Raw genomic sequence first — 25,414 nt, forward strand, 5'->3', positions numbered from 1 at the left:
GTAAAACGGCGGCGTAGGTAGCCCTGTATATATCGCGCTGACGTCACAAATAGCCTAAGAAAGAGTGCAGTACTCGCGGCTCATTTGATTTTGTACCAACTTGACGTCATGCGGATAACAGGATGGTTCGATTTTACCGTCACTCGGCCACTGGAAGTCGAACGAAAGCTGCGCTTAATGGTGTGCTGCTATCTATCGGGTAATGACGCAACTAACAGGAGAGTTGGAGAGTCATGCGCACGTCTGTTAACGCGCTAAATTTGAATCGTCCCGCCAAGTTTCAAATCCACGGACTACGTTAAGGCAAGCGAGAAAACAGTTTTCACAAAAACCTTTCACAACCCTCATGAAAAAAAAGGGTATAATTGAAGATAATTTAATTCATATGCATCATATTCAATTTTGCGAACATCAAGCCTACAATATGCCTTTGCATTTGTGAGGACTTTAAAAAAAATCAAAAAAGGAATTGGAGAAAATTAGATTGATTCCCAGTCAAAAGGAATTTGAATTGGGTGCATAGTTATGTAAGAATTACAGTCTTTTCACAATGCTGTTGATAGGCTTCAATGGTGTTACATTACATCAATTGAGTTAAAGTTGGCCCTTCTTTAAAAAATAAAAGGAAAATTGTTTTCTGAAAAACTGTTTGTTCTCTGGTACTTCAAACTAAGACAAGACATAGACCCTCAATGAGATAAATGTGTGTACTTGAGGGATCAATTTAAATCAATAGGTGAACTGTTGTCATCCCAGAATATTCTACAATTTACTCAATGAACCAAGGGCCGACTGATACCAAAAAAGTAACTAAGCCACCTGATACGTCAACCGGAAAATTTTTGTTGAATTTTTGCCACTTCAATGAAAACTTGTTCAAAATCACTCTAAATATTGACCAGCCTATCCGAATTTGCCCCATGTTCTCACTTGCCTGTCTATCTATGCAATTAACTACATATCAATAAAAATCTTGCTCTCCACTAGGATAACACTTGAACACTTTCTGGGGCGGATAGATTTCACTTCTCATCCTTAATAACGTCAAATATCTTTCCCGGATGCATTCATTCGTAATATTTTACACACAAATTAGTTTTCTTCTGATTATCAGATGATATAAGATGAGGACAAACAGGAAACAGAAAAAAATAGATTATAATAAAAAAATATAAGATTCTTACCTTTATTCCTAATTAGTAAACTTGTAACCCTGCGAAGCGCTTCTCTGGGAGAACGATTGAAAAATTTAGGGGTAAGATTAGGAGGTAGAGTGAGTGGCTTTCTTGCTGAGTTAGCTTCCCAAGGTGCACCGGGATGAGGTGAATGGGCTAATCTATCGAGATGTTCGACAGATGCTGGTCGCGGCTGTCTATGCCTTGGATACCAGCCTCTTCCAGGACCACCAGCTAGTCTTAAAAGTTCAGCACCAGTCATTGCTTGACCCAAACTATTGCCCATGACCCCATTGCCATGGCCAGTTGCTGTTCCCATTCCTCTTTGCAGATACCCTGTCGTCTGCATCCCCAGCCTTGGCGTTGTTCTGACAACCCCAGGAACTTCTGGGGCTCTCCTGTGCGGAGTGCGTGGTATATCACAGCCACGAGAGAAAATAGGAGTCTCTGGTAAAGAACACGAGTTCTGCATGTGACTCTCTTCTCGAGAACAGTGTCCATTCCTTTTCTGAAACATTTTCCTCTGCGATGGACCAGGCATGTCATTGGGTAGAGTTTGCCGTTCTGAGGGTATCTGAAACAAGATTAATTTTGTTTCAAATTTCAAGGTTCCACTTACATACATCCTAATTGTGCTCTAGGTATTCCTCTAAAGTTTGGAGTAATTTAAAATTTTAGTGATTTCTTTCGCACATTTTCCTTCCTCCCACTGAAAAGCATGATTTTAAAGCATAATAAATTTCTATAAAACTGAAATACCATTTTTATAGTGTACAATTGCAAGCATTTAAACATAAGAGCAAATATTTTATTCGTGAAAAGAGATATGATTAATGATTAGAACTGGATGTGTAGGTAGTGCCTCAGAAAGGAACTGGAGATCTAAGGCTAGCAAAGAATGTCTGGTACTCCTTGTGGCATAATCTTTATTATTCTAAATCTGAATTGGATTTCCTGGCTCATCTACATTATGCTGAGCTTTCCGTCAAGAAAAAGATTAAAAGAGACTCATTGTCATGATTGTTTCTAAAGCAGTTCCTTTCCTCTCAGAGGCTCATGTGGTTTGTATTAAAACTATTGTGTTCTTTAAAAACATTTTTAGGTGTTTGCCTCTATCAGGTATACACGGCCCAAGAGCAACACTGAATTTTATCCACTCGAACTAGTATTTGAAATTAGCATGTCCAATATTTTGCGGGTTCCTAATTTGCGGGCTCCACGAAAACAAGTACTTTGAGTATAGCTCTTAATAAAGTTCAGTGCTGTCACTGAAGTTTTTATAAGTTCAAGTTTGAAAGTAAAAACCTTATCTCAAAAAATGTGGGCCCTTGTCAGAAGTCATGAGTAAGCACATCTTTCAATAGCTTGTAAAAACTTGGTAGAAACATTCCACGAGCACCTTAGGTATACTGATTTGAGTCTTTTGTGGACTCTACGAGCACCCATAAGTGTTTGTGGATTCCACAAACATCTAATGAATTAAGCTCAAAAAAGATTCATTCAACAAATGGCTAGCCCAATTAAAAATAGATGGGTCCATTATATGTTATCCCAAAAAGTTGAGTGAACTGACCATAGCCCAAAAATAAGCTCAAAAATAATTCACGCCATTAAAAAGATGAATCACTTGATTTCAGAAGCATCCATTCAAAACATTATGAATCAACCAAACTTTGAAATTTTCAAAAGTTCAAGTTTGAAAGCTGAAATTCTTACTCAATAGTTGCTGGCCCTCATTAAAAATAATGGGTAAGCACAGTTTTGAACAATTTGTGAAAACTTGGTTTGTAGGTTCCAAGAACACCTGATATTGGGATTCCACAATTTAAAGTTTACATCACTTGAGTCTTGGACCTGTGAATTTGTATATATTTACTATAGGAGCTTCCAGAACCAAGTGAGTTATCCTTTTATTGGTGAACTTGGTAAAAAATGGATTGCTAATTGAACAAGTCAATTGTTAAAAGAAGTGACTGACATGCTAATTTAACCACTGAGGTGGTTAATTTAGCATTTTTTTATTGTAAAATCTACATTGAAACATGCCAGTCACTTTTTGTAACAATTGCATTATTAAATCAGCAATTTAATTTTTTCCGTGTAAGTTTACTTTTGGCCTTCGATCGGTTTACAAATCTTTTTTGGCAGTGGGATGGACCCATTCATTCTGACTGGACTCACCAAATGATAACTATGTTTTGCTTTCTTAAAAATTAAATTTTAAAGAATAGGATGGACTGCTTTGATACCTAACAGTAGATGAGAATATTGAAAACTGCTAATACTTACATCTCTCCTATGCCCAGAAAATTGATTCCTATGATTCCTGGTAAAGCCGGCATCCACTGACCGTGTCTTCAAGCTATTCATCGAGATATCACGGTGAGGGGGTGGTTCAGGAGGTCTCTCAGCAAATCTTGAGCTTATACGAGTACTACTTGGGGAATCAACACACCTATAAAATGGCTCTGGTAAAGTATCAGCTTTTTTCCTTTTATTTAAGCTCATGTTGGCTGTCGAGTGTAGGATATCTGAGTACTCATCATCTTCCTCTTCTACAGGAGATGGCGGCAGAGGGCCGAACTCATGCTGTACAACTTCAACGTTGACTTTGAAATCACAAGGTGGTTTTTCTGACTTCCTGGATTCCTTCTTCTCTTTGACATTTACTTTCTTGAACTCTTCCCTTCTAAGTTCTTGACGCTGTAATGAGGATTTTTCGCACTCTTCCCTCCTTGATTCTTGACGCTGTAATGATGATTTCTCGCTCCCTTCCCGTCTTATTTCTTGGCGTTGCAATGAAGACTTCCCATTCACCGGTATCACTTGGACTTGACTGACTTCTGTTGCTTTGCACCATGGATCATCTAACACATTATTGACTGCATTTTCGAATTTACTATCATCTACTTGGGCCTTAAATTTTGATGTTTCCTCATTAGGCACTTCACTTTCAGATTTATCTGTTTCAGTATCTTCATAAATGTCACCATTTACATGATAAACTAGGTTCCCGCTGGCATGGCACGATTTAGAAAGCTTCTTATTTTCATCAGACGAGTTATGCTCTGATGGTGCAGGATTTATATCTGGTTCTAATGATTCTAAATCCATGCTCTCATCTAATTCATCATTAAATTTGTCGGCTGAGATACTAGATGAAGATAAACTTAATCCTAAAGTTCTATTTTGATTTTTATTGTCCGAGTCTGTTTCTAATTTGTCTTCATCTTTCTCATCGATGGTGAGGGTAGGTAAAGATACTACTCTGGCCATGTTAGGCGGTGATGGAGGAAGGAAATCTGGTGGAGTTTCATCCAGTCCGTCTATTAAGCCTTCTTTAAGTAGCGATTTTATATTATCAAAAGTGGAGCTACATCTTTTTAAGTCTCCAGTATTTGCGTTTGGCTTGGGTAGTTCATCTCTGTGTATTACACTTAGTACGGCTTTTCTTTCTTTTTTCCGACCGCGGCGTATCACATACGTCCCACTTGGTGTCAGATCCGATGGTGAAAATTCCATTGGATGAGAGTAAATGTCCTCTCGCCGACTGTCTGGGCGAGGTGATGGAGAGAAAGGAGGATCCGGCCAATCATCAAGTTCTCGCATTCTTGACATAGATCCTGAACCTGAAATAAAAGCAATATACCACAGAATTAATCAAAGGCCATGGAATTTTCACTTCTTGCTTAAGAGTGTGCTTTTATTTTTTCTTTGAGAAAAAAAATTAAATTTTAAAAAGCTTAGGAAGTTCAGAGCTTCTTTAGAAAGTTTTAGTGATCATACTCAACTCCAATTTAAGCTATAATTTACTCTGAAACACTAAAAAGAAAGATTTTTGCAGATATTTAACCCTCTCATGAAATTTTGGCAAAAAAGAGGACATTTTTAAGATTTCTCTGCCTAGATTTCAGCTGAAATGGCCCTCTTGTCTGCTTCAGCTGCCTTTATCATTGAACAACTTGGAACATAGATTGAAAAAAAAAAGCCTGATAATGGCTGTAAGATGGTCTTGCTCTATAGTCTATGAGTACGCTCCTCAAAAAATCTGGCAGCCGGTGCTACACGTTTTCCGGTGGACTTAATTTTATTTCTAGTAAACCTCCAGGAAATCTACTCGTCAGTGCTGGACCTCTGTTGCACAGGTGGAGGTAATGTAGGAACTTTTCAAGGGGGACTAAAAGGGCACCAAACCAAGAAGATCTGGGGAGGTGCAAAAAGATACCCTTCTCGGGCGAGTCTGTAGAACTGTTATAATTGCAAAAGAAGCTTCAAGGGATTTTTTTACCTTCAAAAGAGGGTCCAGTGGGCCTTCTCTGGCAAATTTCGAAACATTATTAAGTTGTCTAATGAGGAACTTTGAGCTGTTCTCGGTGAAAAATTGATCCAATTATAAAACCCAAGATGAATGATGTGTTGCGTACTCTGCCGTGCTTAGTAAAACGCCGTATGGGCCTTCAGGAGTTGCCAAATTTCCCCTAATATAGCATTAATTTTTAAGAAAAACCATGAGTACCCTGGTAAAAATTGGCGATAAGAGCTGCGTTTCAAAATACCATAGGAATTCTTATAGCCGGCTAAAGAAGGCTACAGACAATCATATAGCTGGCTGTAGAATGCGGAGCAAATCATAGGTACGGCCGGGCTGTGCGAAGCGATATGAAATTATGCAGCCGGGCTATAGTTCCTATCGCCGGGCTTTACACGTTATTGCCTGGCTGTTGCTTTTTCGCCATCGATTATAAAAGGCTATAAGAAATTGTGTAGAAATTCGAGTGCTTTGGAAATCAATAAGTTTGATATGGAACCACCTTAATATTTACAAAACACACGTTATATTTTCATTTAATACATATTTTTTTTCATCAATTAAAACGAGAATAATCCATACAGGATGTGCAAACATTTCAAAATCATGTCATGAGTTGAATAACGCTGACTCCGCCAGATTAAATATTAGAGCCTAACACAAAGCGGAGCGGCGACGCACTGGCGCCTACAAACCTAACAGGGATACTTCACGCATTGCGCAACGCGTGAAGTATCCCTGTTAGGTTTGTAGGCGCCAATGCGCGTTTCGCGCTGGCTGCTCGCCTGCCTCACCGCAGCGTGCCACGGCGCTTGAAGCAACTATTTCACACCAGAGGTATTGCACGGTATCATACGAAACTGAAGGCGCTCTAATATATTAGGAATGGCAGGCATCCATCAAAAGTACGGAGCTCTCCTAGCAAAATAAATTAAGATACTACGGCCCAAAAAGAGAGCAGTGGTCCAAAAACTCACTGAGTCCTAGCATCCATAATTAGTGACGTTTAGCATACACTTTATCGCCTGGCTGTGAGTTGCTTAATCGCGATCGGCTATAAAAGGCTATAAGAAATTGTGTAGCCGGCTATAGAAGCTATTGGAAATCTTACAGCCGACCGTAGGTCTATGGTATTTTGGAACACAGATTCTACTGCCAATTTTTACCGGGGTATTTTCCTTTGAAATTTTTACATTCTGTTGATCAAATTTCGAATGAAATTCCCTAAGCTGTGAGGAAAATATCTACAAGTTTCCTGGAAACTTCATATGTTATCGAAGGAAATTAGGCGACGCCTGAAGACTCATGAGGCGTTTTTCCTTAGACCGCCAGCACTCAGCAACATCCCTCACATTTCTTGGGAGAGGCCAAGTACATATCTGCGGTCCCCTCTCTCCCCCTCCTGGTTCATGTTCTGATATTGGCTAATGGAAATCGTGGAGAGGATACGACGGCAGGACGTTTAGGAGCCACCGGGGTATCTACTAAAAGTAGGCTGGCCAAAAATCAGTACTTTTACAATACTTTTTCAGTGAATTCCCAAGAAATTCAGTGTTGCCTCAGCGAGAAAATTCAGTACTTTTTCAGTACATCCAATTGACCAAATACGAAAAATTTCAAAAATTTGAATTTCTCACTCAAATTGCGAAAAAAATGACAAAAATTCCGGACCTCCTTGCGGAATTTTCGCTCTTTTTCAGTAATTCTGGACCACCCTTAAAAAATCAGTACTATTTCCAGACTTTCCGGACTAATGGACACCCTGCTGAGCCACTATCAGTGTTTTTTTTTTACTTTCTCACTACCATAGGGTAGAAGAAGTATTGTCGTCCTGCCAGGGGGGGGGGGGGGGGGTTGTTGAAATTTCATCATTTCTAGACGTTTTAAGGTCCCAGGAGTCAAAATAACCATACTTGAAAAAATGTGTATCCGTCCGACGGGCGTCCCCCAAATCCGTCTACATCTCAGAATCTATATGTTCGATTTCACTCAAAATTTGCAGAGAAGACCATATCTACAGTCTCTTTTTTTCCTCCGGCGCAAGACAAGCGTCAACTTACTATAGTTACTGGACTGATCCGTCGACTTCCTCCTCCTCCTGCCGATGACTTTTGTACTACCAGGTGTGTAGAGGGCCTCCTCCTCCGGGTCGTTGAGCGGGACCTCCCAGGCGATGCTGCTCCTCTTACTCGGGGCGTTCTGAAGGGGCGCCGCCATATCCTCCAAGGAGTCGTCGGAGAAGGCGGCCAGCTCGTCGTCGGTCAGCTCGGACAGGGGCTTGAGCCCGTTGCCGTAGGACTGGTCCATGTCGCAGTCGGCCGAGTCGCACCTCCGCACCTCCCGGTGTCGCCCGACCGCGGCCGGGATCGTCCGCGGCGGGAGCGGCCCCGGTCCCTGGCGCACGAGCCACCCCGGGACGCACGGCGGGAAGTGCACCACCCCGTCGTACGGCAGGCTCCCGAACTTCTTCCCTCCGTGGGCGTAGCGCTCCCGCTTCGCTTTCGGCGTCGAAGCGTTGTCCGTCTCCCAGCCGTACGGCCTCTGGTGCCGCGTTTTGGGCTGGAAATAAGAAGAGAAACATGAGATCAATCCAGTAAAAAGATAGTGTAACGCTATCATCATACGAATGTAATAATCATGATAATGAATGAACTGGAAAAAAAAACACATTCGATCTAGAGTCCAGACTCTTGAAAACATTCACAAGAAAAAATACTCTTGATTCAATCGGATGTTAGCTTGAATCAAAACGAAATCCGCTTAAATTAAGAGGCTTGGTTCTTGATTTAAGCTAGATTCTAATTAAATCAAGAGTAATTTTTCTTGTCAATTTTTAAAGAGTCTGGACTCTAAATCAAATGTGTTTTTTCCCCCAGTGTGGGCCACGAGACAAGGTATGAATTAAAACACTAAGGAACTTATTCCCTCTCCAAAGTTTCAGGAGGAAATGAATTACATGGCCGGATTTACCTACTTGCCGTCCATGGGCCGCCTGTATTTTGCCGCCCCCTTCACATTCGTTTTGAAACATCAATAAAAACCATCAAGTGAACGTGCCGGAGAGGGAGGGGTGCATAAGACGCGTTTACTCGTGATACGTACTCGTCATATTTTTTGCGAAAGACCTGTCAAAACTACGAGCAAAAGTTCGGGAAACTTTGCGCGAAAGTTAAGTTCCATAATCCTATCTCCGTGTGGTCAAAGCCTTCCAGTTATAAGAAATGAACGAAAAAATGATGGAAGAACAAATATAAATGTGGTTTAATAAATTTAACTTCCGCCGCCACGCCGCGCTGACCGCATTGGGTTTGGCGCAATGCTTGAAGTATTCCTACAGTCTTGTAGGCGCTATGCGTTTCGGTATACAGTGCGGTCAGCGTGAAACGCATAGCACCTACGAGGCTGCATGAATACTTCACGCATTGCGTCAAACAGTGCGTTCAGCAGCAAAAAAATCATCTTGCTGACTTTTATTCATAAATAATTTTAAGGATGAAAAAAAGAAAGGAAAAAATATTGAAAAACTTCGTCTATATTAAGTCACAAAACTGAAATAGTTTGACAAGTTAGCTGTAATTGAAAAAACTCTAATTCACCTCGCTCGCAGGTTACGTTCCAAAATTATTAATTTTTCGGGGCTGTGGCAGGCACTTCAGAGTTCAAATTGTACAACGGAATGAAGGAGCTGTGAGACATCGCAATAATTTGTTCGGTATTTTGCGTCAGATGGTAGACAATGAGAAAGGGAGAATACTGTTGAAGGGTGCACTTGCACTTGACCTTACAGCCCCTCGAGACTTAAGTCGAAAAGTTGAAAGTATTATTAATCTTATTTGCTACTACCTATCTCAACAGTGCAAATATAAGAGGGTTGTGACGGGGGTCTGCTCATGATGCTGAAAGTTCAGCGATGAGCCGAGAGGTAGCGTTGGGTGTTACGGAGGAGGGTTCTATTGAACGCAAGAAGCGTCATTGCCAAATCGCAATGTTTTTAAACGAAGAGATCTTCATCCGTATGTAAAGCTGTGCGTGATTGTTTTGGCTGTAATACTGTCGTGCTAAGGAGGAACGATGTATGATCATTCGACAGTTGCCATATTTCTTTTGAAAAATATTAATTTCTGAGGATAGTTATGAGTGGTTTACTTGTGAATTTTCAAATTTTTAGGATCAAATTGCGAACAGGATTCCATTAAAAATTTAGAGAAAAATCTACGGATAAAATTCCTAGAAAATTTGGGTTTTATGAAATAAAATTTGGTAACGTCTGAAGAATTATACAGCGTTCTTTCTTAGCAAAGCAGAATATACCTCAAGATCTTGCAAAAGAAGAAGAAAAAAAGGGAACCAGTCAATTGTGGACGATGAGTCCGAAGTGCGTGATTTACGTTATGGTTACTTCAATTGAGATGATTTTTTTTTCTTTTTTTTCTTTTAAATATCGCCAACCCGAAAACACTACATTAATACTGAAATCCCTGAAATGAATTATTAATTAATTCAATTCGTTTACATAGACATATTCTTAAAACTGATAAAGTTTTTTCTAATCATGATGTGCTTCTAAAAAATAATATCCAGCGCATTAAAAGACCTGTTTTATCGAGCTTTTTTTTTCTTGGACTCTGGAGAGTTAAGACTGCGTAAGAGTCATGAGAGTACCAAAGTTCAAAATTCATAAGCTAACAACTTAAAAACAGTTTCAAGTCATTTTATTCTTAAGGCTTCAAGGCATAGCAAAGTTGTAAATGTTCAAACTTTTAATACATTACTCCTACGAACGTAGACTTCGCCGACAGTGCCATATCAGACTCCACGGAAAAATAAGAGTGAAAACACTTAAAAACAGAGACACGTGCGCCGGGAGAAAAATTTGAGGGGAAATTGGTTTTTTAAACACATAAATTAGAGGTGATGTTCTGCTCAAGGTGAAAAAAGAGGCAAATTAGGAGAGCCTCTTATACGCTTATACTCGTTATACAGCTGAATTATTCCACGAAAATATTTCCGCTTGTTCCTTTATTTTTTACAAGGCGGCAGGGTAAAGGTAGAAAACTTCACGAATGTCACATAAATAGGGGTGCTTTGAGCTGTGGGTCCCTTGTCAGCGTTAATTGTTGTTTAGGAACTTGGAAGAAAAATTCTAATTAAAACTCTTCAGACGGTAAAATGTTCTAGGACGGACTGTCGGTAATTTATTGTCCAAGCCGCGATGCTGCATGTTCCAAAAGTGCCATTTTGAAGAGGTCCTACATTCTAATCCCCAGATTACATTTATCTAACAATAATGTTACTTTCAGAGGTATGAGGTCCTCATTAGAGTACCTTTATAGGGAGAGTATGGACAACTCGATTTATGCAGCTCTTAGGGCCCAAAAGGGCGACAACGTGAAAAACGAAAATCACAAGAAAAGTGCCGCTGCCAACCTACGCATTTGAAATATTGATCAATAGGGCCGACAGCGTATTGTAAACAAGCGTTTTTAAGGATTGACACTTTGAAACTGAGAAAATGTATGTGAAATCAAAGTTTTATACCTGCTTACATAATTATTGATCACTTTACCTTCTCTCGCAATTAAAATTAGTGCCACTGGATAATTCGAGTTCAAAGGTTGGCTGCCATTTTGGGCCCCAAGAGCTACATGACCTGATCAAACTTAACCTCCAAATTTTCGAGTTGTCCATACTCTCCCTATAAAGGTACTCTAGCCCTCAAGGGCTAAAGAAAGAGAGAAATAAAGAAAGAGCTTGAGGGAAAAGCGAACTGCTCGAAGATGCGTCCAGAATCAAACTCTCATATGTAACCGTCTGTTAGGAATTTAATGTCTTAAGTTGAAGTTCTGAACAGTGACAGTAGAAAGCTCGGGTGAATATTAATTCTTTTAAGGCACGAGCGAATATTCAAGACTACATGTGTAGAATTTTGATGGCACGAGAAAACCCCTAAGAAAAACTTGGAAAGCATTTACCCCGTTTTATCACGGAGAGAAAAATAAAGAAGAAACAAAAATTGCGGAAAGGAAAACTCACGAGGGATGCGGAGTACATTTTGAAGTGGTGGGGTAAACGAGAGAAGTAAAAATATGACAGCTTAAAAACGTTGCCACCCTTTGTATTGGATTTGAAATAATCTTCAACCGGATAATCTCAACAGCGTTGTGATGGTTTAAGCACATTTGGAAACAGTGTGACGAGATGTTAATCCATGAACAAGGAAAAAACACAGAGTTGCTCTGGTGCGTTCCTCCCCTTTGAACTTTTGGGAGTGTAGGCGGACGACTCTTGATCCAACTTTTCCGGTAACACCAGTCAACCCTCGGTTGGGGGTGATGTTTTAAAAACTTGGCGTTGACATAATATGTTTAAGGATTCAAGGAATGAGACAAAATGAAAAATAAGGCCTACCAGGGTTGTTTGAGTCGCTGAACTAACTCTGCATTCGTCCGAAATCGGTCCCTGAAAGCTGTGGCTCACTTTTTTTAGGATCTCCTCTTTTCGCCTCCAGTTACTTCTCTGAATAGAATTTCCGGGTGAAACTCTGAAAACAGTCAAACACAAGAGATATAACAATTCATTTGATATATACGTATACATAATTTACAAAATAAATAAATATCAGGGTGTCTACTAAAACAGGCTGGCCAAAAATCAGTACTTTTACAGTACTTTTTCAGTACATTCCCAAGGAATTTAGTACCTCCTCAACGGAAAAATTCAGTTCATTTTCAGTACCTCCATTTGACAAAATTGGAAAAATTTCAAAAATTTGAATTTCCCTCTTAAATTGCAACAAAAATGGAAAATTCCGGACCTTCTGACAGAATTTCCGCACTTTTTTAGTATTTCCGGACCGCCCTTAAAAAATCAGTATTATTTCCGAACTTTCCTAAAATACCGGACTTGTAGACACCCTGAATATGTAATGTCGCCCGTCTGAAACAAGTACAAGCTCGGTCGGCTGTGCAGGTGCGTTTCACAAAATCGTATAATGGTAATACTAGGCCTTAATCATTGGCCGAAAATCTTGATCCGTATCTACATTTCAGATCACAAGTTATTGGGTCCATTATTAATACAGATATGAATTTTCAAATGACAGGCAAAATGACGGCAAACATCTGGATTACAAAAGGGACCTCTATATATGGCTCTCCGATAAAAGTACATATCTGCATAGGGAAACCAATGGCATGTATGTTGTTCCTAAAATGGGCCAGAAATAGTGGTTCCTTATTGCAAAATGTAATCTATCGTTTTGAGCAATGTATAAGCGTGGTCTTGTTAGGAGTGATTAAAATTGGGGGATACAGTAAAAATCGGTGATTGGTGATACAAGGGTGGCAGATACATATAACCCCGCTCCCCCCCGAAAAAAAAAAAACTGGTGCACGGAAATTGCTGTGTTCAACATTGACCGCCGAACTATAGGCCCGTTTGATCAGATCTTTTTATCTTCATTTAGGCTAATAAGATCACTGTTTTCTTACTTTACCTCTTTCTTCTTCTTTTTTTTCTTAAGGCAAAAATGCGGGGCAACGATGACCCTTTCAGGGCTGACACCTTACTTAATTCGATTATTTTAAACATAACAGGCAGTTTGGGCTGGCAGGATAAGAAACACAGACAAGCTCATTAATTTGACGAGGTTAAGTGATAAGCGACTGATACGGGGGATTCTCGTCGGCACTCGTTAGCGAAGCTCGAGGAGGCGAAATATTTGCCCGGCATAAATAAGACAGGCGTCTGAGTCACATTTCTACTCGACTTTCAGCAACTTCCAGGCGGTAACTTTTTAATGGACACCAATTTGCAGTGCTGAGAGCGGAAAGTTGGGAGTAAACACCGCTTTCAAATTCTTGAATAAATAGCGAGGCACCGCATCAATTTTTCATTCCATTAAAAATGAATTCGCAGCTCATTTTGACCTCGCGTTCGTCCGTGTGACGACTCCCTTTCCCGACGTTCATCCGTCTCTTTGGACGTTCCGCGCGACACCGCACCCCGCACCGCGGAGTCGGATGAAATGACCCATCGTTGCTGGCTGTCACCGAGATATTTGCATAAAATATAACGCCTAAAGTGATCATCATCCCAGTGCCTAAATTTTAGATGGATGTTGGAATATTTTCAGATTCGCCATGACAAATCTAATGACGCGCTTTTCGAGGCTTCAAAATTTTATTCAGTTTCGGAGGGATTGTATGGCTGGAAACGAAAGAGCGCGGTCAATAATGACCTTAAAATTTGATAAAATGCCAAAATAAATTGAATCAGTGAGAACGAAAACACATCAACTCGGAAAAATGAAAAGAATCAAGACACACACGAAACCGAACAGTAAATGAAGAAATTAGTCTAAGAAAGAGATTTTTGGTGCCGTAATAAAAGCACTTAAGGACATTCTAAAGGTCCAAGTTGGAACAGATGCGCTAAGTTCAATAATGACTTTCATAAAAATGAACCGTCTCTTATGAAAATTGAGTGATTTCGAGTTACCGAGTTGGTGTGTTTTCGAACTCACTGATTCAATTATGAGGAACTTCGTAAGTTGGAGACATTGTTTTTTCGACCTGAATTGGACCGCGTTCGGCAGAAAGAGACCAAGCCACATCAGTTATTGCCAAATGTAACTGGAAAATTTAATTTTTTACAAGAGAGCGTTTGTGAGGATAACATGAAAAGTTTTAAATGCGCTATGCAGAAAATTCACTGAAATTTGCACAAAATCCGCACAACCGTTTTTATGTAAAATTTTAAATTTCTCATTTATGTTTGGCAATAGCTGATGTGACTTGGTTCCTTTCAGCTAAGCGCGGTCAAATTTATTTGGGTCAAAATCATGACAGACCTACAACATAATTCTTGCCTTTCATTGCGATTGACTTTTTTGCCTCCTCTTCTCTTTCCTGGTTAGTGAAGCTTAATGAACTTTGAAACCTCTTCATCCCTTTCAATGCTGCTTTGGCATTTTTCTCCTTCCTTTCAATGACGATAAGAGAACCACTTCAAAACTTTGAAAGATGATTTTGTAATAGCACATGGTAGATGAGAAATAAGTCAGCAATAAAATTACTAACGAGGAAATACGAATTTCTTCTAATATTTTTACAGCACCTAGTTTTTCATTACGGAGCATGAAATTCATTTACGACAATTCATTTCTTTCACGTTGCTTCAAGCTTTGATTACGGTACGACTGAACGTTTGCTCTTTTATTGATAATTAATCGAGGTTTACAAAAAAATTAATTTTCTTTTCAGGTGATCGAGGAGAGGAAAATGAATTGAACTTAAAAGAACTTGAGTTAAACCTCTTATTTTCGATCCGACCAATCCAATGGCCTCCATCAAATAATATCGGCTTTTTTAAATAAATTGTGTTCTCTTTTCGCATAGACCGTCACATGCACTCATGCAGTAGCCCCCAAAATTAGACTGGGGTGCACAGAAAAAATAAGGCCCATACGATCACATTTTCAAGAAAAATGAGTTAAGAGAATGAGTTTACCCTTATATCTATATAGTCAAACTCATCATGCAAAGATAGGGTGCAAATACATGACCAGGGTTGCCGAGTTTTCAGTTTTAGAATCCCCGAACAAAGTTACAACCATGTTAATGTATTTGCTCCCTACATTTTGCAAGGAGAGTTTGACTCGATAAGGAGGTGGACTCTCGGATAGCATGGGTATCCCCTCCATTACGGCCTCAACTTTGAGACCTTTTCTTTTGAGTTTTTGAGTTTGTTGCAGATAAATCTAATTGCACCAGCCTATCTCTCGCAAAATTTTACACAAGGGCAAATATTAAAATCGCAAATGCCTGACACACGCAAGACCTCCATCATTTTTGAAAACATATCTGGTTGTTTATTTGTGATAAGGAGAAGAATACTGACCTTGGAAGGAGGGTGGAGATGATGCGCTCCGCCTCCTCGGGGGGCGGCGGGAAATCGGGCTGATCGGCGGCGTGGTAGGCGTTGTGGGCGTGGGGCGGGGGCGGCGGTGGCTCCGGGTCGGGGTCGGGCGCGGGGGGCGGCGGGGGGCCCGGGGCAGGATGACGGGGCCGTTCTCGCGGAAGTTGAGGAGCAATTTGGTTCGCTTCCCGTTCATGCTCATGTAGCCGTCGTCCTCGGACTGGTGCCCGAGCGAGGGGCTCTCGTCCTCCGGGGAGCCGCCCCCCAGGGGGTCTCTGTCTCGCTGCTCCCGCTCGTTCTTGTCGTCGTTGTCGCCGGGGCCGACTGGGATCTGACCGCCGTCGTGACGCCCACCGGGCTGTTCGAGTTCCCGTTCTCCAAGTCGTCGAATTCCGATAAAACGCGGTCCAGCAGCTCCAGAGACCTCTGCACCTCATCGTTCCTGAAAACAAACAAAACGAATGCCGTCATTAGTCAGAGATCCGCTCGAAAAACTAGGTTCTTTACTAAGTACACAGGAAAAAATAGATGGTGCTGACGACAGAACCTTCTGTTCACAGGGCTCCTGCAGTTCCTTCACTGGAAAAAAAACACATTGGATCCTAAGTCCAGACTCTTGAAAACATTGACAAGAAAAAAATACACTTGATTCAATCAGATTTAAGCTAAAATCAAAAGGAAATTCGCTCAAATTAAGAGGCTTGGTTCTTGATTTAAGCTTAAATCTTATTGAATCACGAGTATTTTTTCTTGTCGATGTTTTTAAGAGTCTGGACTCTAGATACAATGTGTTTTTTTCCCAGTGTAGTCAAAGATCCGCTCAAAAAAGTAGGTTCTTTACTAAGTACACAGGAAAAAATAGATGGTGCTGACGACGGAACCTTCTGTTCACAGGGCTCCTGCAGTTCCTTTGTTACACATACAGAATTTTTCTGTTGTGAGAGCAGAACTTCGGTCGTGGGAACAGAGTATTCTGTCTTCATAACGGAAGCTTCTGTGACTGTTACCAAAGAAGTGCAGGAGCCCTGTGAACACAAGTATTTTTTTCAGTGGCGAGGATTAAATGGATCGTACTTGATGGTGGTTTGATGAATCTTTTAGTTCAGAGCAATTAAGAACTTGGAAGGGTCTGAAATTCGATGAATTTCGTAATTAAGTGGAATCTACTGAGTTAAACTGAACACGAAGGTACCTTTGATTCACAAACTGAGCAGTTATTAGAGGAGATATGACAAAATAACCGATTTTGCTAAAATACATGTGTTTAAATGGGAAATTCCGCCAGATGACGTCATAAGGCGGCACATTTTCTCACTTTTAAATCAATTTTTCTCCAATTTCCCATGTCAGAAAAAAATTATGAAAAATACTCCGAACTCAGCTAATTAAGCGCGCTTTCAGATGAAGAACTAAAATTTTTGTATGCAAATTCTTCATTGAACATAATCTCAAACAAAAAGTTTAGGATTTAAGGTAGAGAAGCTGAGAAAAAGGAAATTCCAAATAATTCCACTTCTCATTGTCATGTGGTACTCATAAGAATTTAAAATCAATCATAAAAACCCGTTCCCACAGATTACTCGATTGACTTCAGAGGCTACGTTTAACTGTTGAACCAATTTATACCAATACAATCTCAGCGATAGAACGCCTGTTTGATACATCGAATACGATCCACAAGTTTTAGGAAATTGGAAAAAACAATTTGTTGAAAAAAAAGATGACTTCCACTTATAGCGCTTCGGTGTAGTTAAAATTGTATGGCGGAAAGATGAAGGCGCTCCGTATAGCTTTCACTCATACAGGGTTATTCACAAGTCACGCACCACTGGCCATGAGGGGGGTGGCCATTTGAAATTTTGGAGTTGCCCCCCGCCCCCTGCCCCCCGAGGGGATCAAAAACTGGAAAGTACCTAAAAAAATTTCACTCTCGATAGGAGGAAAAACGTCTTAAACCGCAAATCGATATCATAATTAGAACTAAAGTTAAGGCCAGTGGTGCGTGACTTTTGAATAACCCTGTATCTACCAAGTTGTGACAGTATGTCGGTTGCAATACAGTCAAAAGCAAATATCTTAAAATTTTCACATGAATCCGCACAAACATTCTCCTGGGAAAAATTAAATTGCCCGGTTACATTCCGGCAATAGCTGATGTGGCTTGGTTCCTTTCTCCTAAACGCGGTCCGACTATACTTACACGCTAAATTTAATTTTTCATCGGACAGCGTCAATTTTTGAAGCGACACAGCGCGCACTGATCCTTATGAAGTACATGCAAAGTACATCAATAAAGTCACAAATTCGGTATACTGTCGACTAGAGGGTCACATAATAAAACGTTTGAAATGTATTTGATTTAGCCAAGTGTAATCTTATTTACTTCGAGAGGATTTCTTTGGTTGAAGGGGTCTCACGGATATCTTCCAAAATGACTCGAAAGCATGAAAACAATAGAGCATAACAAGAAAATAACGACTCAAAGGGAAAAACAGGGATCCGTAACGACCTACAGGTTGCCTCTGCTGCCTTAGAATTTTTACGAGTCTTTGTCCCTCGGTTGAAACTTGAAAGGCTCCAAAAAACGCGACGATCTGCAGGATGTACCCATCGAATGATGATTAAAAACGTTGTAGCGGAACTGGGAACCCTGCGGAGCGTGTTTGCGACACGGATTGATCCGTGCTCAGGAAGAACGCCGTATGAGCATTCGAAAGTTGCCAAATTTCTTCCGATGAAACGTTTACTTTTGCGGAAAGTTAAGAATATTTTTCCTTGAAATTTTCAGGAACTTTAGGCGAAATTGCGAACAAAATTATTTGAAAAATTGGAAGAAAAATGTTCATAAGTTTACTAAGAAAGTCGGGGTTTATTAAAGGAAATTTGGCGACGCCTAAAGGTTCATACGGTGTTTTTCCTCAGCACGGCAGAATTGATCCGCGTCAGGTAGGACGAAGCTCCAGAAGTTGGAGATTCAGAAAAAGGTAAAAAGAGCTGAAAAACGAAACGAGGGCGGATTGCCGTCGTGAAAACGACTCATACTGTTGAGCGTACTTCATCTTTCGCCGAGTGGGGGCTCGAGACAGAGTCATGAACGAGTCTCACGAACACGAGTGCAGACGGGACAAAATATGGCGGGCGGTGGAGGGCTGTAATGACAAAAGGAAATAAAATGAAGAGTGCATCTCCTGAAATAAATCGCGAAAATGTTTCAGAAGTTCTTTTACAGGATTATAAGTGAGCACACCAGCCAAAGCTACCGAATACGAAAGGGTTTCCGAACCTGCGATCTTTCAAATATTACACTGAAAAAAAGTATGGTAACATCTCCTGTAATTCTGCTTGATTTTTTACACGGTGATACTAATTAGTGAAAATGACCAGAATTGTGGTAGTATTCACCAGAACTCTTAGAGTTCTGGTGTTTATTACCGTACCCATATCACTATGTGTCAGAGTATGGTAAAATCTACCATATTTTTTTCAGTGTAGCCGCGAGACTTAACGCCTTTAAACATTCTGTGAATTTACCCAAGATTATGAAAAATGCACTCAAAAAAGTTCAAGTTGTTCCAGTGTCCTTTAATTTTCTCTTGAAAAAATAAACCATTTCAGAAAATTAGGCAACGTCTGACGCACTTGGTCTGGAATCCGTCCAAAAATAGACGCGTTTTTCTCATTGAAAAGAAGTAAAACAATGTCGATGTGTCCTCTCGATTATTTGATCTGCAACGTGGCAACGCTGTAGCGAGTAATTAGCTACTTGAGGGTGGGAAAATATTTGTGGAGGGGCGGTGCAGTGGTAACAGGTGGGGGAGAAGAAAGGGGAAACGCGGAATAAGAGGACACGCAGCAGGAAGAAGGAAATGAAAATCTGTTAGGCTTCCAGGCACCACTTATCTTGGCTAAATTAAAAATAAGAACAAAATCAACAATTTACCCCGCGAACTGCGCAATTTATTAACAGCGATGGAATAAGCAGTTGATTCCCTAATTTAGTTTATGCTTTAATCTGTATAAATAAGAAATTCTTCCCGACGATGTCAGAATTTCTTGTTTAAATCAAATCTCCGGCATTGTTGTTCAAGCGAAAAACATGAAGTAGCAAAAATATCTTGCAAAAAATCAGGAATTCAGTTTCATTCTTTTATGATCCAGACATCAGGATTCTACAGATGGAAGACATTTTTCGCTTCTTCTCGCGAAATCCTCACGCATCGCTTCTCAGTAGTTAAGAATTGAAAGTGTTTCATAAGCTAATTTCACAGTATTTATTACAAATTTACCTGGAAAGGGAAATTAAGGAGTATTTTATTACAAAATTAGGAAATTTTCCCAGTTAGTGTGGTATGGACGTGTGCAAAGAATGTCGGAGGAGAGGCTGCCCAAAGCAGAGAACGGAGCATTGCGAGTTTGCACATCTCGCGCCAGGGCGCCTTCAATTTGACAGACGCAACTCGGACATCCATCAAGCACGAATAGTTGTATCTCTGCGCCGTGATCAGCTCTCATAATTTCTCTTGCTCTACTTCCACGTTGTGGTGGTTTTGATTGTCTCATTTGTGGTGGTACTTCAAAGGTTACGGGAGCAACACAGTCGCAGATGAAAGAGACGTATTCGGGCCTCCTTTTTCAACTTTCCTCCTGAAATTGAGCGACACCTCAATGGCAGCAAATAGCAGAGCTTTGAGGGTTCACGCTCAGCGCCATCGTGCCGCTACCAAATTTCAGACACCTTCAAATTCTCCATTTTAACTGAGAAATTCGGAAACGACTAAACAAACATTTAAGGGTTGGCAACATTCTCTTCATTTGAATATTGTAGCCATAATACGTCTACATCAATTGCTAACTCAAAGTTAATAATGTATGTTGGTACACAAACTTCAGCGCCAAATTCTTCCGATAATAGATCGATTGCGTCAAATCACCCTCTCGTAATTTATCGGTTTCAAACCTATGGAGGGATGCACTGAAGCGGAGAAATCTGGCGGCTATGTTGAGAACTAACGTAGATAATTCACTTTAAACACCAGGTTTCCCCTCTGAACGCACCAGCCCCGTTCCCCGCAATTTTCCAGACACGCCGCAGTCGTTCGAGCTCCTACCTCTACCCCCACCTCAATAAGAGAACGCCGTTCACTGCAAGATATTTAAATGAAGACAGATTTCATTAAAGGCTGCCGAGACGTAAATATAATGAAATCGCCGAGAAATTTATTAAGAAAAAAATGATTTAAGTGAGGCTAAGAAACAGCAAAAATATATACTGTTTCTGAAGGAAAGTGTAAAATCGCCGCAAGGCGTTGACAGCGGATGAAAAGTTACGAGGAAAAATCAGTCTCAGTGGAAATTGAATGTAATTACGTTTTGTGACCACGGAATACATCAAAACTCGATAGAAAATCGAAAAAATTCTACACTTAATTTATTCATAATGTAGTTTTACGATTGTCACAATTGGGTGTAAAACATACTAAAATATAAATTTTTCGATCTTTATATACCATACTTCTCAAAACGTTTTTCGAAGCAATTTCCCGGTTTCAATCGAATTCGGTACATTTCAAAGAAATCATCCGAAACTACGTCCAATTTTAAGTGAATCGCGCGAGTGGCAAGCAATATTTTCAAAATTGCCACTCTTTTTTCCTCATCAACCGCCGTTTCAGAGAATTTTTTCCTACTAGAACTGTCAATTTAGTTCAGAGAAAAAAAATGAACACTAGAGCGAGTGGCGATACAAAACTCCTATTTTCTCAGCAAGGAAAATTTAAACGACTAACTGTTACTAACTGCTGAAATCGTCCCTAGTTTGAAATCAATTCACTGACTTCTCCTGCACTTATCACCGAAGACATTGACTTCTCGCCAGGGTAACGAGTACATCTCTTTACTGTGCGCCTCGAGGAAGCTTCACACGGCATAAAAAGTAAGTTTTCGCTGCGAAAGTTAATCTCGACGAAATCGGTTGGTGAGCTCCTTCGTGGCAATTCGGGCGCTAGACTAATATCCTAGCACTCCGGACATCAGACATCAACGGCTGAGCATAACTTGCGCCCTAATGAAGGCGGTGGGCGGGGGCGGCAAGGTGAGATGGGATGGCGGTGGGCGGAGGAGCGGGGTTCAGCAGACAGGGGCTGGGGGTGGAGGGCTGGCTGAAGCCGACGGATAAACCTGAACTGCCGTGCTAAGGAAGAACGCCGTATGAGCCTTCAGACGTTGCCGAGTTTCCTCCAATAAGAACCAAAAATACTGGGAAGATTGTGAATATTATTTTCTCAAATTTTCAGACAATTTTGTACACAATTTAATTTAATCTAAAATATCTGAACATTTCAAGGAAAAATTAGAGCCCCTTTATACTGAGAGTCAAGACAAAGTGAATCCATTTCTGATTGGTTCCCGTATTTTAGGCTTCACAGTGTCACAAACGGGAACAAAGATTACATTTTCACCGATTGCAAAGATTATGATCCGGAATGGATCAGGGAATTTCGGGTTCGGCAAGGAACAAACGGAATGAGAGAAGGAACGGAAAAAGGAATTTGAGAGTGGGCATCAAAGATTACAAAAAACGTTCAATTTCTATAATCTTTATTCCCGTTTGTGACTCCACGAGGGGGTGTTGTCTTGACTCTCAGTATAAAGGGACTCTAGGAAGAATATGCGTACATTTAGTAAAAAATACAGGTTTTATCGAGGGAAATTTGGCAACTCCCGAAAGTTCATACGGCGTTCTTCCTTAACACGGCAAAGGAAGCAGGATCCCGTCCCGTGATTGCGCGCAATATCGTTTGTCTCACCGGCGTCATGCTAATCGCACCCCATCAAACTTGGCGCTCCATCATCAGTTGTTACGCTCGCAGTGTCGCTGAAGACTCGCTGGCCGTTCAACTCCGGATCCTCGACTCGACTGTGATTGAGGCCGGAGGTGGGATCTCCGTAATAAAGAGCAACGAGTTACGGAGGAGGTGCCCGAACTTTGGCTCGGGAATGGAGCGTTCTCGTTCCCACCTCCAACCCCGAGCAAACCTCTGGGGTTGAATCGCGGTTGAGCTTCGCCAAACTCCGCCGTGCTAGGAAAAATGCCGTGTGAACATTCGAGAGTTGCCAAATTTCCCCGCGCAAAACATTCATGTTTGAGGAAATTTAAGCGTATTTCTCCTTGAAATTTCCAGATAATTTAGATTGAATTGTAGACAAAATGGTCCGAAATTTGCACTGGAAAAAAAAGTCGCTTGGATCTAGATTCCAGACTCTTGAAAACGATGACAAGAAAAAATACTCTTGATTCAATCGGATTTTTGCTTGGATCAACAGGAAATCCGCTTAAATTAAGAGGATTGGTTCTCGATTTAAGCAAAAATCCGATTGAATCAAGAGTATTTTTTCTTGTCATTGTTTTCAAGAGTCCGGACTCTAGATCCAAGCTACTTTTATTTCCAGCGTGGAGGAAAAATATCGACATATTAGCTTGAAAATTCGTACTTTATCTGAAGAGATTTGGCAACGCCTGAAGGTTCATACGGCGTTTTTCCTCGGCACGGCAGGACTGGGGTTGTAACGAGTACCGCCGAGGTATGATCTGCTTGATAGACGAGCTATTTCGTAGTTTCTTTTACACGAGGGAACTTTCGCCCAACTTGGGCAGTTAGACAGAACAATCAGACAGAGCCTACCTAACTAAGCGTCGAAAAGTTATTTATCTGGCTCTTGATTTTACTCGGATGTCTAGAGACTTGGAAATAAAAAAAACTTTGCTCATTATCCTTGGAGAGGCCACGGGGCCCAAAATATGAAGACAATAAAATCAGTACCCAGAAGTGGTAACAATCTTGTCACCTCCAACATCTAAGAAACGCATCACAGGAAAATCAAGAGATTTAATAACAAAATCACATTGCTGGGTTGGTTCTATTGATAACGCTTGGGGTTTTGGGAAGTCGAAATCATATGCATGAACTATCTGATTCACTGAATTTACATACGAAAGAGCGGCTATCACAGCGCGCTCTGACGCTCTGCGACAGCGGCGTCTAACCGCCTCAGTATCCTATCCTCCTAAAGTCTTTCTGGGAGTTGGCACTCACTCATTTCTTGTAAAATTCCCTGTTGCCATCCCCTCAATGCGCGTCTCCTTCGCGTCCTCCCAGAAAGAACCCAATATAACATTTTCTTTGGCAACCTGTCTTCCGTCATTCTCTTTATATGACCATGCAACACAAGCTGTTTAGTCATGAGGTCGAATTCCAGCTTTCACCAGGGCCGAATTTGGGGGCGGCCCATGGCGGCAAATTTAGGGAGCGGCAAATGTTGCAATTTTTCAAATGTAGGTATCAAAAAAAAATCGGATTCAGATAAAACAAGCAGGAAGCTCCAACGCATTGGCGTCGGAGAGCGGCTCTGGGGGCAGTAGTTGTAGTCAAGAATGAGGGCCTAGACACATTTTGTCATTGATGTACAATCCGACAACTGTCGATTCATGTTTTGTAACTTAGCAGATTTACGTAGCCGGTGTATAAATGTGTATTGGGCTTTGATATGGCGAATACATGGCATTATCACTTGTTGTATACTTTTAATTTTGAAAGCTCTTTGGAGGTCCGCTTCCTAAAAATCTCTGGTTGATAAGTCGTTTAGCGAGGCTGCAAAAAATTTGCATTTTTATAACTGAAAGTGTAGGTATTGGTTTTTTGTATAATTGTTTTTTGGATTGCTGGAAAAGTAACGCATACTTCTATAATTTAGGACTGAGTCAGGGAAATATAAGGTTCGTTAAATAGTAAATATTCCTAGTACCGTGTGACACTATTGTTAACGAAAAGTTTTTGCAACTTGTCAAAGAGGTTGTTGAATGATCTTCGAATAACTTTTGATGAGCTAGAGGTAATGGTTCTATCTGCAGCTCGTGGACTTCTGTACGATATTGTCCAGAATCATCTAAATTTTCAAAAAGTGTCCGCTTGTTCGATACCCAATTTGCTCATTCATGCATACAAGGAGAAGCGCATGAAAGCTTTAGCAGACATTTTGGAGATGAATCAAGAATTAGATGAAGAATTTATGACTTAAATCACGGCACTTTAATCACGGGATGACCTTAATTACGGCAACTATTTATTGTCCATGAGATGCAGATGGTTCCATTTCCCTAGCTCATCAAAAGGTATTCGAAGATCAATTTCATCAGCCACCCGTACGAACCACGTTTCTAGTGACCCGTACTTGCTTCGCACGTATGAAACATACAATCAGAGAAAACAGAATTCATCTTACAATAATCAATAATCAGTAGGACATGAATCGTTGCGATGTATAATACGACATTATAATGCGGCATTACTATTGTAATTCATTTTAATGTTTAGGGGCATTATAAATCATTATTGCCACGTCGGAATGAAATGTTGTAGACTGAATTGAAAAGCATGTTGGCAAAATTTATTATAAAAATAGTATAACATGTAGGTACATAACATAAAGGTAATACAAATTAAATGATTAGAGCGTGTATATTTCATTACATTATAGGTATATTACAATCATTTTTGTCATTGTTGGAAATTTTGATAGTTTGAATTTTGATAGTTGATAGTTGATAGTTTGAGAGTTGAAAATTTGGTTATTTTATTTAGTTAAGGTGATTCGATAGACGCCATATTTTGTGTCAGAATGGCATGCGACATATCCCATCAATTGGTTCCATTTTTTCATTTACTCATCATTTTTCTCCAATTTTAAGTTTCGCAATTCTGTTTTCAGGAGACTAAAGCACTCACTTATCAATTTGTATATTTATATTGAGTTAAGGGTAGAGACGTATTCCTCACCGGAATTGAGGAATGGAGGTGTTACAGTAAGTCCGGCATTAGGTTCCATTTCGACATCAGCGACGATCAACGCTACGATACTGGAAGCCAGTCATCCGATATTAAATCCCTAGCGGGGAAGAAAAAAAATGCCTAGATTTCGCTAAAAATCCCTAAATCCCCAGATTTGCTCAAATATA

The 25,414-nt window shown here is 40.5% G+C and overlaps 1 protein-coding gene across 7 annotated transcripts in view; it reads right to left on the reverse strand.

Annotated features, from left to right (window-relative positions):
- LOC109036555 (uncharacterized) overlaps window positions 1-25,414 on the reverse strand; it is a 426,442-nt gene that overhangs the window by 55,546 nt on the left and 345,482 nt on the right. For 6 of the 7 annotated variants that reach the window (XM_072300430.1, XM_072300431.1, XM_072300429.1 and 3 more), the window contains 5 exons: window positions 15,385-15,844; window positions 11,893-12,025; window positions 7,545-8,043; window positions 3,465-4,804; window positions 1,185-1,749 (listed from right to left, as the gene is read on the reverse strand). In XM_072300430.1, coding sequence (XP_072156531.1) covers window positions 1,185-1,749; window positions 3,465-4,804; window positions 7,545-8,043; window positions 11,893-12,025; window positions 15,385-15,844 — 2,997 coding nt within the window. The remainder of the gene's footprint in view (window positions 1-1,184; window positions 1,750-3,464; window positions 4,805-7,544; window positions 8,044-11,892; window positions 12,026-15,384; window positions 15,845-25,414) is intronic. The other variant, XM_072300436.1, reaches the window with a different exon arrangement.

This window comes from Bemisia tabaci, chromosome 5, assembly GCF_918797505.1.
Source record: "Bemisia tabaci chromosome 5, PGI_BMITA_v3".
Lineage (NCBI taxonomy): Eukaryota > Metazoa > Arthropoda > Insecta > Hemiptera > Aleyrodidae > Bemisia > Bemisia tabaci.